This window comes from Halichoerus grypus, chromosome 2 (assembly GCF_964656455.1).
Source record: "Halichoerus grypus chromosome 2, mHalGry1.hap1.1, whole genome shotgun sequence".
Taxonomy (NCBI): domain Eukaryota; kingdom Metazoa; phylum Chordata; class Mammalia; order Carnivora; family Phocidae; genus Halichoerus; species Halichoerus grypus.
In genome coordinates this window covers 3,913,277-3,928,819 of record NC_135713.1, presented here as the reverse complement: position 1 = coordinate 3,928,819, position 15,543 = coordinate 3,913,277, and the positions used below count along the sequence as shown (strand labels likewise).

Sequence of the window (15,543 nt, the reverse complement as noted above, 5' to 3'; positions counted from 1 at the left end):
CTAATGGGTCGGTAAGGAGTCACCAAAGTGTGGGCAGAAATAGTCCACCCAGTGGAAAGTACTACAGAGGGGGGCTGTCTTTGCATGACTTTCTAAAACAAGAAAACAAAGTCTATTTGATGACAATCTGTTTTACCTAAACTCTTACTCTGCATTCCTAGGAGAATCGTGAAGAGGGAAGAAAAGGGCCTGTTTCCCATCTGGAAAGTATTTCCTTTCGCATCTTCCCGCCATTGTCCAGGAAGGCGTGCTGTTAGTATTCATGCTTCCAAAACCAGATACTAGTTAAGATAAATGACATGAAGGGCCACTCCATTTAGATAAGCTCAGAAATATAAAGGAAATAAGTATCTGTGTGATTTATGGTTCGTGTTTCACAGGCAAGCGATAACAGAACCTGATTCACGCTCCAAGGAGGACAGAGGTAGCGGGGCCCTGGGCGCGCCCCCTGCCGTCCGTTCCAAGGCCAGCGCGGAGCCAACCCTCCGTGTGGAGCAGAAGCTGGGAGAAGCCGCAGGCTGCCCCCTGGCCTCGCTCCAGCCCAGAGGAGCACCTGGGAAGTGCTGATGCCTGGTTCTTAGCCATGATGCTCCTGCCCGCCACAGCCTCCAGGACCTATTAGGATCATCTTCCTCCAGGGAGGAGACTCCTGATTCCCAGCCCACTGCCACCACTCCCATTTACGAGCTGGGGAGCCCACATGGCCACCGAGGCTGGGGCTCCACAGCCCTCCTGCTGCACCAGCTCCGGCCTCAGCCCAGGCAAGTATGTGGACGCTGATGGGGAGGTCAGGAGTTGCAACCAGTGTAGGAGGCTTTCATTTTCATTTCAGTTAAAGACGAGGCGGCTAGGGATTAAGATGTTTTAAAGACCCCACTCCCAGATCCCATTGAATAACGAACAAAAAAACTGCCAGTTTTCTGGGCAAGAGAGAAATGTATCTTACATCGCAGAGGAAAACAAAACAACTTTTTAAATTAAGATCTTATTTTCCCAACTCAGTTGTTAAAATAAAAATGCACAAGGATTAATACATGTGATATAAGTTCATTCTTCTGTGTTTTGCCATAGTCTTGCTTCACAGACTAAATAAATAATGGATGTGAATTTGTTTCTCCTTTTACACCCTAAATAAAAACAGCCAAGAGTTATCAAGTGCTCAGCCCATGTGTTGCGCATAGAGCGCACGGATCTCACATGAGTTCCCTCAACAAACCCTCGCTCTCTATCACCCTGGTTACATACAAAGTGGACACAAGGGAGATCTGAACCACACCTTTAAACCAGCTCCCGAGCTCACACCATCCTTGCTCTCCACCATCCTCGTAATCCCGGCCGACCCAGTCCACTCCGTCAAAAGGACTCTGATGCACACAGTTGGGGCCAGAGGCTGGGACATCTTGCCCCACCTGTTCAGCACAAACCTGCGGGGTCCCATTGGTCATCAGGCCTCTGCTATTTGCTGGGGATATAGCAGGAACCTCATTAGGGATCTCCCAGCAGGAAAGTATGGCATTAGGTTTACAGCAAGCTTAGGACTGTCGCCAAAAGCTTTCTCCTTCAGATAAGAATACAAATATTTGAAAACATTAGACATAAATCAAAGGGCCAGATGGATGGAGGCCTCTGGATGTTTCCTGGATGAATTTAGGGAGTCCTCACTATGTTTTAACAATGCTGTTCCCATTCATCAGTGCCAATTTCCCTTAGACTAGTCCTTTTGCTCTGAACTGTGCCTTTTCTTTCAGCATACAAAGCTCTTGACAGAATTTACTTATAAAATTTTACCTTAGTAAGTTTAGAATACATCAAAGAACATAGAGATGTTTTGACAATAGATCCCTCAAAACCAGAAAGACAAACTGCAGGGAAGCAGAGGAGGGGAGAAAAACAATGGGCTAAACAGGTGACCTGCCCATAAAATGAGTGACCTCCTAATATGTGTGTGTTTATAAGACAGCATAAGGAAAATCCAACATCCACTTAGAAATCTTTGTTGGAAGGAATCGATAAGCCTGATGGAAAAGGGGAATCAGAGACATAACCCATGAGGACTTTTTGGGAAGAAATGAGACCGTTGGCTCACTATGAAGAAGGGCCAGAGCGAGTGGGGGATTCACAGGGGGGCTGTTAGCAGGAAGCAGAGGTGGCCCTTACCTGATTCTTGTGTTTGAGGTCCGACGTCATGGGCTGAGAGTGTGGATGGGGAGGAGGAGGAATTCTGGAGGACACTGGAGGTGACACGGAATCCTTGTCCTGGGAGGGGTGGTGGGATGGCCATCCTGGGTGGCCACCAAGAGAGGGCCCATCCTTTTCCACTGAGAACATGGGCTTTGAACTTCCTGCAGCCTGGAGATCCTGAGCACCGTGCACGGCCTGGGTGATGGCTGGGTATAGCCAGGTTGGGTTTCGGGGGAGGAGAACGAAGGAAGAGCTGTGCCAGCAGGTCCAGTGGGCTGGCGGGACAAGGGTTACAGGGCCATCCATGGCCTCTGGGCTGAGGGCGGGCCGGGGGGTCCTGGACAGTGAGGGGTGGGAAGGCAACTGTCCAGGTGAGACAGGAGGACTGGAGTGTGGGTCCAGGACTGCGTGAGCTGCAGTGACACGAGGAGGCGGTGGCCAGTGCGGGGTGGCTCAGACCTCAGTTTCACAGGCGAGGCACGCTGGAGTTAGGACGGTGGCTTCCCATACCAATGGGGACCGTATGGTCAGGGCTCCAACACGGGAGACTAGCTCTCCTTTCCTGCAAGTCTGAGCTGGTAGGCAGCTGGGCGCCAGGTGAGGGCAGCTCTGCTTCGGGAGGTCACCAGGGAATCTGACAGCCCCCCATCCTGGGCTCCACATGCCTGGGGCTGGCCTTGCCCACAGGGCTGGAGCTGGGGCAGTGAGGAAGGAAAGGAAGGGAGCTGGAGAGGAAGAGGAGGAAGCACAGCCTTTGCAGGGCGCCCATGGAGGGCAGCTGCATTGCTGCCGCTCGCTTCCCACAGCCCAGAGGACGAGCTGGGAGGGCTGGGGGACATCTAGCGGGGGTTCCATGTGGGAGTGAAGCAATGTGTGTGCACATGGTGGGGGTGGGGCTGCGCCCTCCAAGGAGGCACCAGCGGCTCCGCCCGTGGCCCTGGCCTCTCCTGCTTCCAGGTCGAGCCCTGCATGGGTCACAGACACAGAGAGGCCTCTTCTGGGTTCCCACTCTCAGTTCACAGCTGAGTCAGGTGATGCTTAAAGGCAGGAAGCTGGCAGCCGGGAGTTGGGGACCTCGTCTTGGGTGTTTTCCTTACATCCCCCTTGATGAGCCTCATCGAGCAGACGGGCGGGCCGGACTGCGGGCTGACTTCATGCAAACACTAACCATTTCCAATTATCCGGAGCTTAAGCTGATCTACCTTCACTAAGGCTGGTTCTGCATGCACATAAAAGTGACATGCACACATGTCTCTTCGTCTCAGTGAGGGAGGTTTCTCTGCAGCAAAGTTAACTAGCTGTTTTGAGGTGCCCAGGTTGGTGGGCCCTGGCAGGAACTCAGCACGATGTCAGCAAGCATTCCCAGGTCATGAGGTTCCGTGGAGAGCCGCCATCGAGGTCACGGTGACGGCAACGCTGCGTCACTTGGAACACAGGTGCCCACCGGCTGTCCAGGAAGAGGGAGTCCCAGGGGTGCACCCACCTGGCAGGAGGCCGCCCCGCCATCTGTCTCCTTCCCACAGCATGATCATTTTTGCCACCAGCCTCCCTCTGCCAACCGTGAGTTTCACTTCCTAAACCATCCAGAACTTTGTGCACTTGGCCTGTCGCTTCGGACCCTGGAGAAGCCTTGCGGTGGCCTGTGTTCTCGCTGTCCAGCTCAGCACAGCCCACAAGGCGCGTGGGCCCGCGGAGTTCCCGCGGAGGGACATGACGAGGGGATCAAGGCGTGTGGCCATTACAAGAGCCTGTCCAGCCCCAGAAAGGATCCCCAGGCCGGCGCCCATGCACTGGTGGGTGATGGGCCTCCAGCACCGAAGTCCTCGTGTCAGTCTCGACTGGCATACCTCTCAACAGCAGGCCGCGGGGCGAGCTGGCTGAGGAGCCCGGCCTGGGGCAGGGCAGGTGGCTTTGTGAGGTGGTGGGTCCCCAGCCCCTGAGGGAGCAGGGAGACTGGAGGACAGGATGTCCCCAGGGAGGACCCCCCTCACCGTGGTGGAAGGAACGGTCCTGACCTCTCAGATGCGGGTAAGTGGCCTCCGTCTCTATCCTGAGCCAGTGACCAGGGACCCAACAGCTCAGAGACGAAGGGAGACATGGGGCCTCTCCCTCCTGTGTGTTCCTGTCTCCCGGGAAAGCATCACGCTGCTGAGACACATTTCCACAAACCTGGAATCAGCTCGCCAGCTACTGGGGATCTTTAAAAATCAAGAAGTTTGAGATTATCTTGTACTGTTTTTAGTGCGTCGGCTGTCTGAAGAATCTGGAGTCAGACTTTCATTCCGTAAATATGTTACTCAGATGATTCTCACAATCCCCCTGGGCCGTGGCCTCCGTGAAGATGAAGCCACTGAGCACAGAGAGGGGAAGGGCGTGCCTGGGCTGTCACAGCTGGGAGCAGGGCCGGCCGAGGCTGCTCCGCGGGGCCCGGCCCAGCCCACCGACTCCGGGCACCTGCGCTTTCCTGAGAACTATCTCGGGGTGGCAGCACCGCGGGCAGAACGGGATGCCAGGGCCCCGGCTTCCTTCGCTCAGTCTCACACGTGTGCGTGTGCACGCATGCATGTGCGTGTGTGTGCATGTGTGTGTGCGCGCGTGTACGTGCATGTGTGTGCATGTGCGTGTGTGTATGTGTGTGTGTTGTGTGTGCGTGTGCATGCATGTGTGCGTGTGTGCACATGCACGTGTCTGCATGTGCGTGTGCGTGTGCATGTGTGTGTGCATGTGCGTGTGTGTACATGTGCGTGTGTGTGCATGCGTGCGCTGCAGCAATCCACACGCCCTGCCTCATCTGGCAGGCCTGTGAATGCATCCTTCTGACACGTTTCATTCAGTAGGCAAATAAACCAGAGCAGAACGAACTGGAGGCTGAGAAGGAAAACGTTACTGTCACCACGGTATGTTATCACCCCCGCCAGCCTGCGGTGATTACAGTGAAAATACAGCATATAGGATGCCGTTAGGAGAACTTGCACTTACGTTCACAAGATATTCCAAACATACCTGTTCAGGCACTTCTGGTTACTCTTGCCTCTTCCTGATCCCCGATTACATGACAACAATCAGCTCTTCCCTTCTCTAGACTCTGGAGCTCCCAAGACTCATGGAGTATATTTACAAAACTATGACACCTGTCTGGATGAACGCAGCAGCTCTTACCTGGGAGGACAGGCAGATACTTTGCAAGACACCACCCCCGTGACAGGTCTGGTGCTGGGATTACAGAACGATGTGTTGACTTGAAACCTCAGGTCTCGGTAGCAGCCTGCCCTCGTGGTCATCTGGCCTGCAGGAAAGGGTGCAACGTATAATAGACTCAGAAATGTGCCCCGTGGGGAAAGGCAGAGGAAGAGCAATGAAATCTCTTTTTAAAAAGGATTTACCACATTGGCAAGTCTTTATGCTAATGACCAATTGGCCAACTCTTGGCATACTGGTTCTTTTCTGATCTGTCTTTGTGATTTTTTATCAGGGAATTTCATCAATTCTAAGTTACCTGTACTTCTCTCCTATATGTTCGCATCTTTAAAGTCAACACGTGCCTTTGTCTTGTAATTGGTGCCAACATACATTTGATGACACATCATTCTTTCCTATTGTTTCTGGAGTTGGGAACATCACCCACTTCTCAAAAGAAACATAATATGCCTGATTTCCACTTGATAAGTCACAATAGGAAGCAATCGATAATAAGCCAGAAAGAAATACAGACAAAAAAACATAAAGCAGTTTGTCACCAGAGATTCCAGAGCTAAATAAATAAACTGAACGGAGGCCTTTTCGCAATAATGACTTAGCTGTCCTATTGAATGGGGTCAGTGGAAATGGTAGAAATGAAAGTGGGTTCAATCCTCAGCCCCTATTCATATCCCCAGTGCTGTTTACAGCTTTGCAAACATGTCCAAATTTGTTCAATATTTCAATTCATTAAATTTACCAAAAAAAGGTACTATTCTTTACATGAAGTTCCTAGAATAGTCAAAGCCAGAGAGGCAGAAAGTAAGATGTTGGTTTGCCCAGGGCTGGGAGGAGGGGGATTGGTGAGTCACTGTTCCATGGGCAGAGGCTTTCAGTCTGGGAAGATGATCAAGATCTGGAGGTGGATGGTGGGGATGTTTGCACAACAGTGTGAACGGACTTAACAGTCCTGAGAAACATTCTGCCATGTATATTTTACCACAATACTAAGGGGATTCTAACTAGATACACATTTTGAAGGACGGTATTAAAGAGTTCATCCGATGGAGAAAAAAATAAAGAAAAAGAACCCAACTGGTACTGCTTTAAAATGAACACAATTAAAATATACTAAGATCTACAAATGATTTCATTGCTGCCTTTGGAAAGCCTGATGGAGTCCTGCTGCTCGTGTGGCCCCTCCGTGCCCCGTGTCTGCAGCCCAAGCCCGGGCACAACTCAGCATCCCCTATATCCAACTGGATTCCCCCGCCGGGCAGATGTTCAGAGCAAGAGACAGACCAAGTAGATTGTAGATGCCAGGCACAACCATCTCTAACACGAGGGTCCACGTGAAGACAAATCCTTCTTTACTCAAGGAAAACTAGAAGTCTCTAAAATACACATTGGACAGTGTGGCTAAACTTGGTCAGAAGGAATAAGACAAGTCAATGCCTTAGATGGGGAATGTTACATTCTCTAGGAAATTGGTTTTCTTAAGCAGTCAGAAGAGGAGAGTCCTCCCTGGTTTAACAGGAAATCACCATGGAAGTTCATGCGTCTGACCCCAAACTGCCCGCTCCGAGGGGTTAAGCTCAGTGGGTGCTGATGAAGGACAAGGAAATCGTAGTTAGGATCTTGGCAGTTTTGTAAAATTTTTCAGTTCTCTGCTGATGTAACATAATTATATTTTTAACCAAGCTGTGTAGTTTTTATTTTATGCTCCCTAATGTAAATTTTGCAATTATTTCTGCCCAATTTCAATGGAATCTGATGAGAAACAGCTTATTAAAAATGACTGAGGGACACCTGGGTGGCTCAGTCAGTTAAGCGTCCAACTCTTGATTTTGGCTCAGGACATGATCTCCGGGTTTGAAATAGAGCCCCACGTTGGGCTCTGCACTGGACATGGACTTTGCTTAAGATTCTCTCTCTACCTCCCCCTCTGCCCCTCCACCCCACACTCCTTCTCTCTCTCTGAAAAAAAAAATATTTGAGGGGCCCCTGGGTGGTTCAGTCATTAAGCGTCTGCCTTTGGCTCAGGTCATGATCACAGATTCCTGGGGTTAAGCCCTGCATCAGGCTCCCTGCTCAGCCGGGAGCCTGCTTCTCTCTCTCTCCCCCTCCTTTTGTTCCCTCTCTAGCTGTCTCTCTCTGTCAAATAAATAAATAAAATCTTAAAAAAAAAAAAGACTTTGATAATGATCATGAAATACTTCTGCAGAAGTTTGAGAAAATTTACTTAAACATATGGATAATCCTAAAAAGTATTTCTAGTAAAGAGCAAGGTTTAAATCACACAAAATGAATGCCCTTAAACACCAAAGAAGGTCAAGTTCATTGAAGATGAGCCTCAACCCCAGGAGGCGACAGAATGGTAATAAAAATGGTAAGATCTCAGCCCCAACACTTGTTCTAAAATACAGATTTAGGAGACGCTTGGGTGACTCAGTTGTTAAGCGTCTGCCTTCGGCTCAGGTCACGGTCCCAGGGTCCTGGGATCGAGCCCTGCATCGGGCTCCCTGCTCAGCGGGCCGTCCGCTTCTCCCTCTCCCTCTGTCCTGTCTTCCCCTTGCTCGTGCTTTCTCTCTCTCTCTCTCTCTGACAAATAGAAACTATCTTTAAAAAAAAAATCAAGCAATGGTGAACATGGTATAAAACTGAATTTGTGGGATGTCGCACATCCCACTTGGAGGACTGTTCACAGTCGGAAATACTTATACCGATAAATAAGAACGGAAACCAATGAATGTAAGATCGAATGAGGATATGAGAAAAAGAGCTCAAGGAAGTAGAAAGAATTGATCTAGATGGAAACAGAAATCAGTGTATTAGAAAACGAACAGATGCCAGTGTACTTGATTCCAGACAAAAACTTGTGTTACAAAAGGGAAAGTGGAAAATCTAAGAGCTGACTTTGGGCAGGGGGTTGTGACCTCTTGCCCGTGAGACTGGCTTAGATCCCACCAAGGAGAGGCAGGAACACAGGATGGGGCGGGAGAAGGTCAGAGATGCATCGCCACCCTCCTGGCTGAGGCGGGTCTGAGCATGTGCTTTGGCAAGCAGGAGCTTTGCGGTAATGCAGGCATTTTCCTGGGAACCCTCTGTGCCAAGGCTGGCTTGGCTCTACTCCTAACGGGTGATTTCTGGAATGTTCTACGACTTCCTGGTTCTTAAATAGCCAGAGGGACTCTGAGAGCTAATGGTGTCTCTCTCTGACCTTTACTCCTCCACCCTCCAAATATTTTATAAGCAAGTGATCCTTTATATTAAATACCTTCCGCCATGACATACCTAGAATGACACGTTTTCCTGGTTAACCTGCTGCTGATACACCAACTTAATGAAGAAAATAAGGAATAAGAACAAATATGCTAGATACGAAATGAGCATAAGAAAATATCCTACACAGAAGAAATGAAGAGAATTTAATGAGGGCGCTTTGTTCAAATTTATAAGCATAATATTTAAAATCTTACAGAAAAATATGGTTTTCTGAATTAACAAAATTACAGAAGAGAGAAACAATCTATGTGGTTTAATTACCAGACAGACTACAAAACTGTCTCAAAGACCTAATTCCTGAAAATGCAAGAGTCAGATGCTGCAAATAGATCCCATCACATCTAAAAGAAGAAATAATACCAATGCTAGTTAAATTATTCCAAAGCATCCACGTAAGAGTGAGGGTCAGGAGGGCAGGCAGTCAGATGGACGGAAAGGAGGGTCATTCTCGTGAACAGGAGCGAAGGCAAGGGACAAAGGGAGGGCATGGGAGAAGGAAGAAGGTGTCCCTCCACGGCTGGGGAGGACTGAGCACTTTCAGGAACAGAAGGAGAGGAAGGGCCGGTCTGGTGGTGAGGAATCGTGGTGACAAGGTCCAGGGTATCTGAGGAGTGTCAGCTTCGGAAAGGAGGGGCCGCTCCTCTGAAGCAAAGGCCCGTGTGAGTAAGGGGGGGCTCTGGCTTGGTGGGACACGTGGGGCTGGCACTTGGCAGGAGCCTCCCTGAAGAGAGGATGTGAGCTGCCCGCGGGGACCTGCAGGGACACCCATGGGGCAGAGCCCATCATGGCCCTCCTCCACCTCGGACCTGGCTTCCAAGCGGCTTCCGAAGCCAGTCAAAGAGCTGCCTTCAGTTATCATCCACCAACATCAGTAAGCAGGTCTGGGATCCTGTTAGTGGGAACTGCTTTCCTCCTTTTTCAAAATGACTGATTAAAATCACATGGGAGGAGATGCTAACAGTCTGACTTGGGTCCTGGGTGTTTTCCAGGAAAGTTCTTGTCTATAATTCTCCTCCTGGCCATCCACTTAACCCGTCTTAACTCCGCTCCCGGAGAGCATCAAGCTGCCCTCGGACCATCATAGTCCCTGGTGGGCAATCCTGAGGCTGCCATTTATACACTGAGGGGTATTCACTCAAGTCCCTGTCTTCTCTCAGCCGCTCTCCCTGGGAAGTGGGTTTCCCTGTGGTTCCTGAACCGGATTGCAGAGGTGCCTGTGAGGGCCTCGGGCTCCAGGCGGGGGCCCGCAAGTGGGCTTTCCACACAGTGTGTTAGGAGAGAAGACCCCTGGATGCGTCCTCAAACTGGGATTTGAGGACTTTGGGTTCTACAGGGCTGGCGTGGGCCCCAGAATCTGCATTTCTCCCAAGTTCTTGCATGATGAGGATGCTGCTGCCCTGGGGCCACTCACGATGCCCACCGCGCCTCAGTTACCCTTGCATGGGATTTCCCACACAGGCAGGGATCTTACACCGGTAGGCAGCCAGGCCCCGCAGGGTGAAATCGGATTCTTTACAACTCCATACCTCAGATCTCACGCCACCGCTCCAAATCTGTGCCCACAAACAAACAGGACTGTGTGTGCACGCACGTGCGCTCACACGTGTTCTCTGCTCAAGACGTTTAGGAACGATGCCCTCAGAATACCCACCAAAACATGGAGCCTAAGTCTGTAATTACTAAGGAATTTTTTGGGGGCACAGGGGGCTCATTGTTACAGTTTGTTGAAATCACTGTGACAAGCATTATAAACAATGCTTGAGGATATTGGCTCCAGAATCTGAACCACCACATTAAAAATGGGCTGTTTGCTCAAAACCTTAGAAGAGACTCTCTGCCAGTGGTGGAAACAGAGAGTGTAGTGATGTGGCAGGGGGTCACCCTCAAGTCTAGAGAAGGGTGCACCCAGGAAGGGCTGTACGTGGGAAAGACCTGGGGTGGAATTTATTAAAATCCTCACAGTGACCTTGGGTCAGAGAGTGGTTTGTCTTCTTTTCTATCTGTTTACGGCATTTGTAAAGAAAACTAATGACAACATGAAAATGCACATCTGTCTTGCTGACATCACGGACACTGGGCAGTGAGAAGTGGGGGCGGGAGGGGCCCGACTGCCCAGGTGACCCTCTGGGGACTTACAATTGGCCCCCAGCCTGTCCACCCACCTGCCCTGGCCTCTCTCTCCTCCTGCCCTTTCATTCTCCCCAGAAGGCTCAGCATCGAAAGCCTCAAGGGGTGCCCACGGAGCTGAAATTCTGGTTTATCTTTGATCTACCTCGCAACCGTTAACTGACACAGAAACAGAGAAAACCAAACCAGAGAGCTCAGCAGAGGCCGCATAAAACACACGCCCGTGTACTTGTGCACGCAGGCAAACACGCACACTCAAATTCCCTCCTCAGCAGAGGGCGGCGAGGGAGGCCGACTCCCAGTCTGCTTCCCTCCACCTCACAACTCCGTGGGCTGTGCCCAGACAGCACATCTGCCCCCCGGGGGAGTGTCCAGGTGTCACCTGGCCTGGCTACTCGAGAACAGGTTTAGGTGATGCTTTAAGAAACAATTTTTCACAACTCAGCCAGAGCTACAGGGAATCATGTGAGATGGGGTCTTCGCTGTGCTCAAGGACCTGAAAATCTGTGCCCACTGGCTTGGCTAAGAACAATCAAATTTCTTCTCTCACCCCTGACTGTTAGCCTTAATTTCTGTGTGATGCCTATCAGATCCTTGAGTACTCCCCTCCGATGTGCGTTCCTGGGTGTACTCCCCACACTGTGTTCACCTGTCTGTCCACCATCAAGTAACCTCACCTGCAGGAAACATGGCAAGACCTAAGAATTAAGCAAAATAACGACCCTCAAGCCTATGTACAGTGTCTTTTTTTCTTCTTTTCAATGATTTTATTTATTTATAAGAGAGAGAACACTAGCAGAGGGGAGGGGCAGAGAGAGGAGAAGCAGGCTCCCTGCTGAGTGGGGAGCCCAAGGCGGGGCTTGATCCCAGGATCCCGGGATCACGACCTGAGCTGAAGGCAGATACTTCACTGACTGAGCCCGCCGGGCGCTCCTGTCTATGCTCCTTTTTCAAAGGGCTTCCTTGGGTCCTTCATCAGAGACTTTTGCTCACCGTAAGTGTAGGATCTGCATACTCAAGATCTTGGGGAGTCTGTTCTTTGGGAAAGGAAGGATCTTATAGGCTGGTACACTGTGTCGACGGATGCCAAGACACCGGGCTTGGGCTACCAAGGGAAGACAGAACTCTACAAAAGAGAGTTTCAGAGTACCAGAGTGACAACTTGGGGCATCAGTATGGGGCAAGTGGCCCCGGGACATCAGGAGGCCTGACTGCCAACAGCCACAGGATGACGAGCCACCACATCATCCTGGCTGCCGGGACGGAGCTCGGACGGATGACCTGAGTCAGCAGAAGGGAGGCAGTTTCCAGCAAGGAAGAGGAGAAATCAGAAGACGTGTCCCAGGTACACCTCCCCGCATCAAAGACACCGAATCGTCTGTTCCCCGAAAGGAAGCTTCCAGGCGGTCCCTCCTGCCCTCCGTTCACACCACTGCCCCTAAGCTGCCCCCACGTCCTGCCCGCCGCCTCCGTCCCAGTCCTGCGGGAAGATGGTGGGCCACTCTTTGACCCCTCAGCCGCAGCAGGTACAAGCCTGCACGCCCATGCACACACTTCTCCAGGGATGCGCGTGTGCACTCACACAGGCCCACACACACGTGTGTGCACATACGTGCACAAACACATGCTTGGAGGGCGACATAATCCCAAATAGGGAGGAAAGTGCCCCTCATCCCTGCCCTGGGGCCACATGGAGAATAACATCATGACGTGATTCCCTCCTGCCTCAAGAGTTTAGTAACCTGAACTGTCCGGTTTCTCAGGCAAAGCTGTAACATTAACAGAAGAACCGGGACTGACATTTACTTGTAGACACAGTGTTAAGAGCTTTACAGGTAGTCTCTCATTTAATCCTTAAAGGAACCCTATAAGGTAGTTTACGTTATTAGCCTCATTTTATAGATGGGCTCACTAAGGCATAAAAGGCTTAAGTAGCTCATAAGGTCAGGAGATTCTAAGAGGCAGGGCCTCACCGTGACTCCTGGCAGGCTGGTCACAAACACCACGCTATCTCTTCCAGCTCAGCAAGGCCCGGTGCATCACCTCCCGGCCCGGTCTTTCCGTCCAACGTGAGATATGCAGGTAGAAATTGTAACCTCTTGTTTGATAGAAAGAGATGCGTACCATTTTCTATTTCAGAACTCTTCATACACTGGAGGACAATTTTTTAAACTCTATTCACTGGGAGCTGAGTAAATGCCTGGAAGCAAGGGAACCCGAATTCTGAATGATGGAAGGCATTTCCAGGCTCCACTCCCTGCTTTGTGTCTGGGAGCAGGAGGGAGGAAGAAACGAGGGAGCCCTGAGGAAGCTGCCCCCACGGGGGAGGGGTGCGTGTTTCTGGGTAACAGTGGGATGACCCCATATCACCCTTTCCCAAACACGGCCTTCATGTATTTCTAAATCAAAAGGTCATCGAGGTCCTGCATTTGTCCACTTGACAAATAGATCCTTGGTGGCTGGTGCGTGCCAGACGCATTGCTAGACCCTGAGGACACAGCAGCTAATAAATGTAACAAAAGTCACAACCAACCACAGCCCAAGTCTGTTCCAGGCTGTCACAGAACCTAAACACAGAGAGAATGCAGCAAACAGCAAAAACAGACCATACCCAGGCCAGCTGTAACAGGGCCAAAGAACCTGACGGTGATCCCGATGTGGGGTGGTGGGGACCACGGCCTGAGGCCTGGGGGCGTTCTGGAGCTCGGCATTGGTGAGCATGGTGGGGTCACGCTCACAACTCAGGCGACACCAGACCCGGGCACCGAGTCCTTTCCTCAGACCCAAGGGGAATTTCAGAACAACAAGAAAACTTACAAATAGGAAATTGGTACAAAAGAGACTCAAAACCAAAGATAAACAAATCCAAGTGGTGCTCAATCCCACAGCCATGTTGGAATGATGGAACCTGGAAGGCAGAATATATGCTCTTTTATGTTCACTTGTTCATTTCCATGCAGTTGCTGTGCCCAGATCCTGGGCATTCTGCATAGATTGACTTGAGAGCTTAAATAAAAGTATCCTTTCAAGTCCTAGTCTAGCATTTACCTCCATTTCTGCATTATCAGAAGGTGAATAACACCTGATGTCTCACGGCATTTTCACCAGGATTAAATCAGATCACGAGTACAGAAGCAAAGGACAGGCAGGCCGGAGGAGTGGCTGAGCGTGGAACCCAATGTGGGGCTCGATCTCACACCCCTGAGATCATGACCTGAGCCAAAACTAAGAGTGGGATGCTTAACAAACTGAGCCACCCAGGCATCCCTAAGATTTGTCTGAGAAATTTTAATTGTGAATCAGATCAATATTTTCACTTAAAAGAAAAGCATTAACCCCAGACATTGCACGGAGCATACTGGAGAGTTTAGAACGTAGGTATAAGCCAAATTTTAATAAGCATTTCACTTGGAAGCAAATCAGCCATTTGAGATTAGTTATTTGAAATGCACTGAACCAACAGGATCAGAGGCTGATTTTTAAAAATAACAGCATCTGTAATTTTGAGAAATGTCTGATGCTTTTACATTGGCAACGAGAGTCTAGTGATGTCATTACCATGTGAAAACAGTGTCCACCTTAGAGTCAGACTTCATCAGCTAAGCCAGTTCCTATGCGAACTATATTCTTGGCTTCCTGTCTCTCTGTGTAAGCCCAGACCCCTCACCGATGCCCAGACACTGGCTGAGAGTCCAGTCAAGGCACAACTAGACAGGATCATTGAAATAAAAAATGTGGTTATATCATAAAAGTGAGTGGAAAGGAAAAAGGAGCAGGGGAACCTTGAGAGGAAAGAAGATGAATGGTCGGACCTGCCCTGTGTCTGTCAGAAAATCTTATTTTCCAGAGAGAGATGGGTCCATTAGAATAGAGAAGGAAATGACACTTCTTAAAAAACAAAAACAAAAACAAAACAAAACCCATCATGTTTCCTCCACTGATGACAGGTAATGCATGTTTCTTGAATGAAACAAGAGGTGGGGTAGTTTCCAAGTGTCTTTCTCAGTTCATTAATTCCCTAACTGGGTCATCTAAAGGTTCCTTATAGATACTAAGTTCACAGGGAGATAGCTAAGAAAAGTATGCTTTGAAAAGTTAATAATCCAGGATGTCGGAAGGTCTGTGCAACTAGAGATCCTGAAAACACAACATGGGCACATAAAATGAAACTGGTGCCCATTCCTTCCCTTTGTCTTGGGTTGAGAATGTTGGGTGATGTGCTGAACGAGGTCCCCAAGAAAGGAAGACAGGTCCCCAAGAAAGGAAGACAGGTCCCCAAGAAAGTGCTCTTTATCAGATTCGCTGGTGAATTTAGTTATTCTCTCGTAAAACTGAAAACACAAGAACGGACCCATTTTGAATGGTCAGCCTCCAATGTTAATCATTCAGTGCTATTTTCAGATAATGCAGATTTTAAATAACCTGGCCTACCTTTCAGTAGTGAGAGGATCCAACAGCACAGAATGAACAAAACATTGTATAAACCTAAAGTAACTAAGGATTTATCTCCAGAAGATGTGTGTCATCCGATACCATCAAATCCTGAAACACCGAGACATCAAGACAACCACTTGTAATCAAGTCTGGGGAGCTAAACGCCCCTACCTGAAAAGGAATCGTTGTCTTTAATCCTTGGCAAATAACCATGTGATTTGAGACTACTGCGGGAGGTCTGACAAGTCCATGAAACATAGATAAAAAAACAGCGCATGTTAGGACTGAACAGGACAAAGCCTTGACCTTCAAGTGGTCATGAAAGGAAGCGCTACTGAT

General features: G+C 49.6%; 1 protein-coding gene across 1 annotated transcript in view; it reads right to left on the bottom strand.

Annotated features, from left to right (window-relative positions):
• ADAMTS16 (ADAM metallopeptidase with thrombospondin type 1 motif 16) overlaps positions 1-15,543 on the bottom strand; it is a 141,707-nt gene that overhangs the window by 38,889 nt on the left and 87,275 nt on the right. Inside the window, exon 18 of the mRNA XM_078066540.1 lies at positions 5,341-5,467. Within this exon, the coding sequence (XP_077922666.1) occupies positions 5,341-5,467 (127 nt within the window). The remainder of the gene's footprint in view (positions 1-5,340; positions 5,468-15,543) is intronic.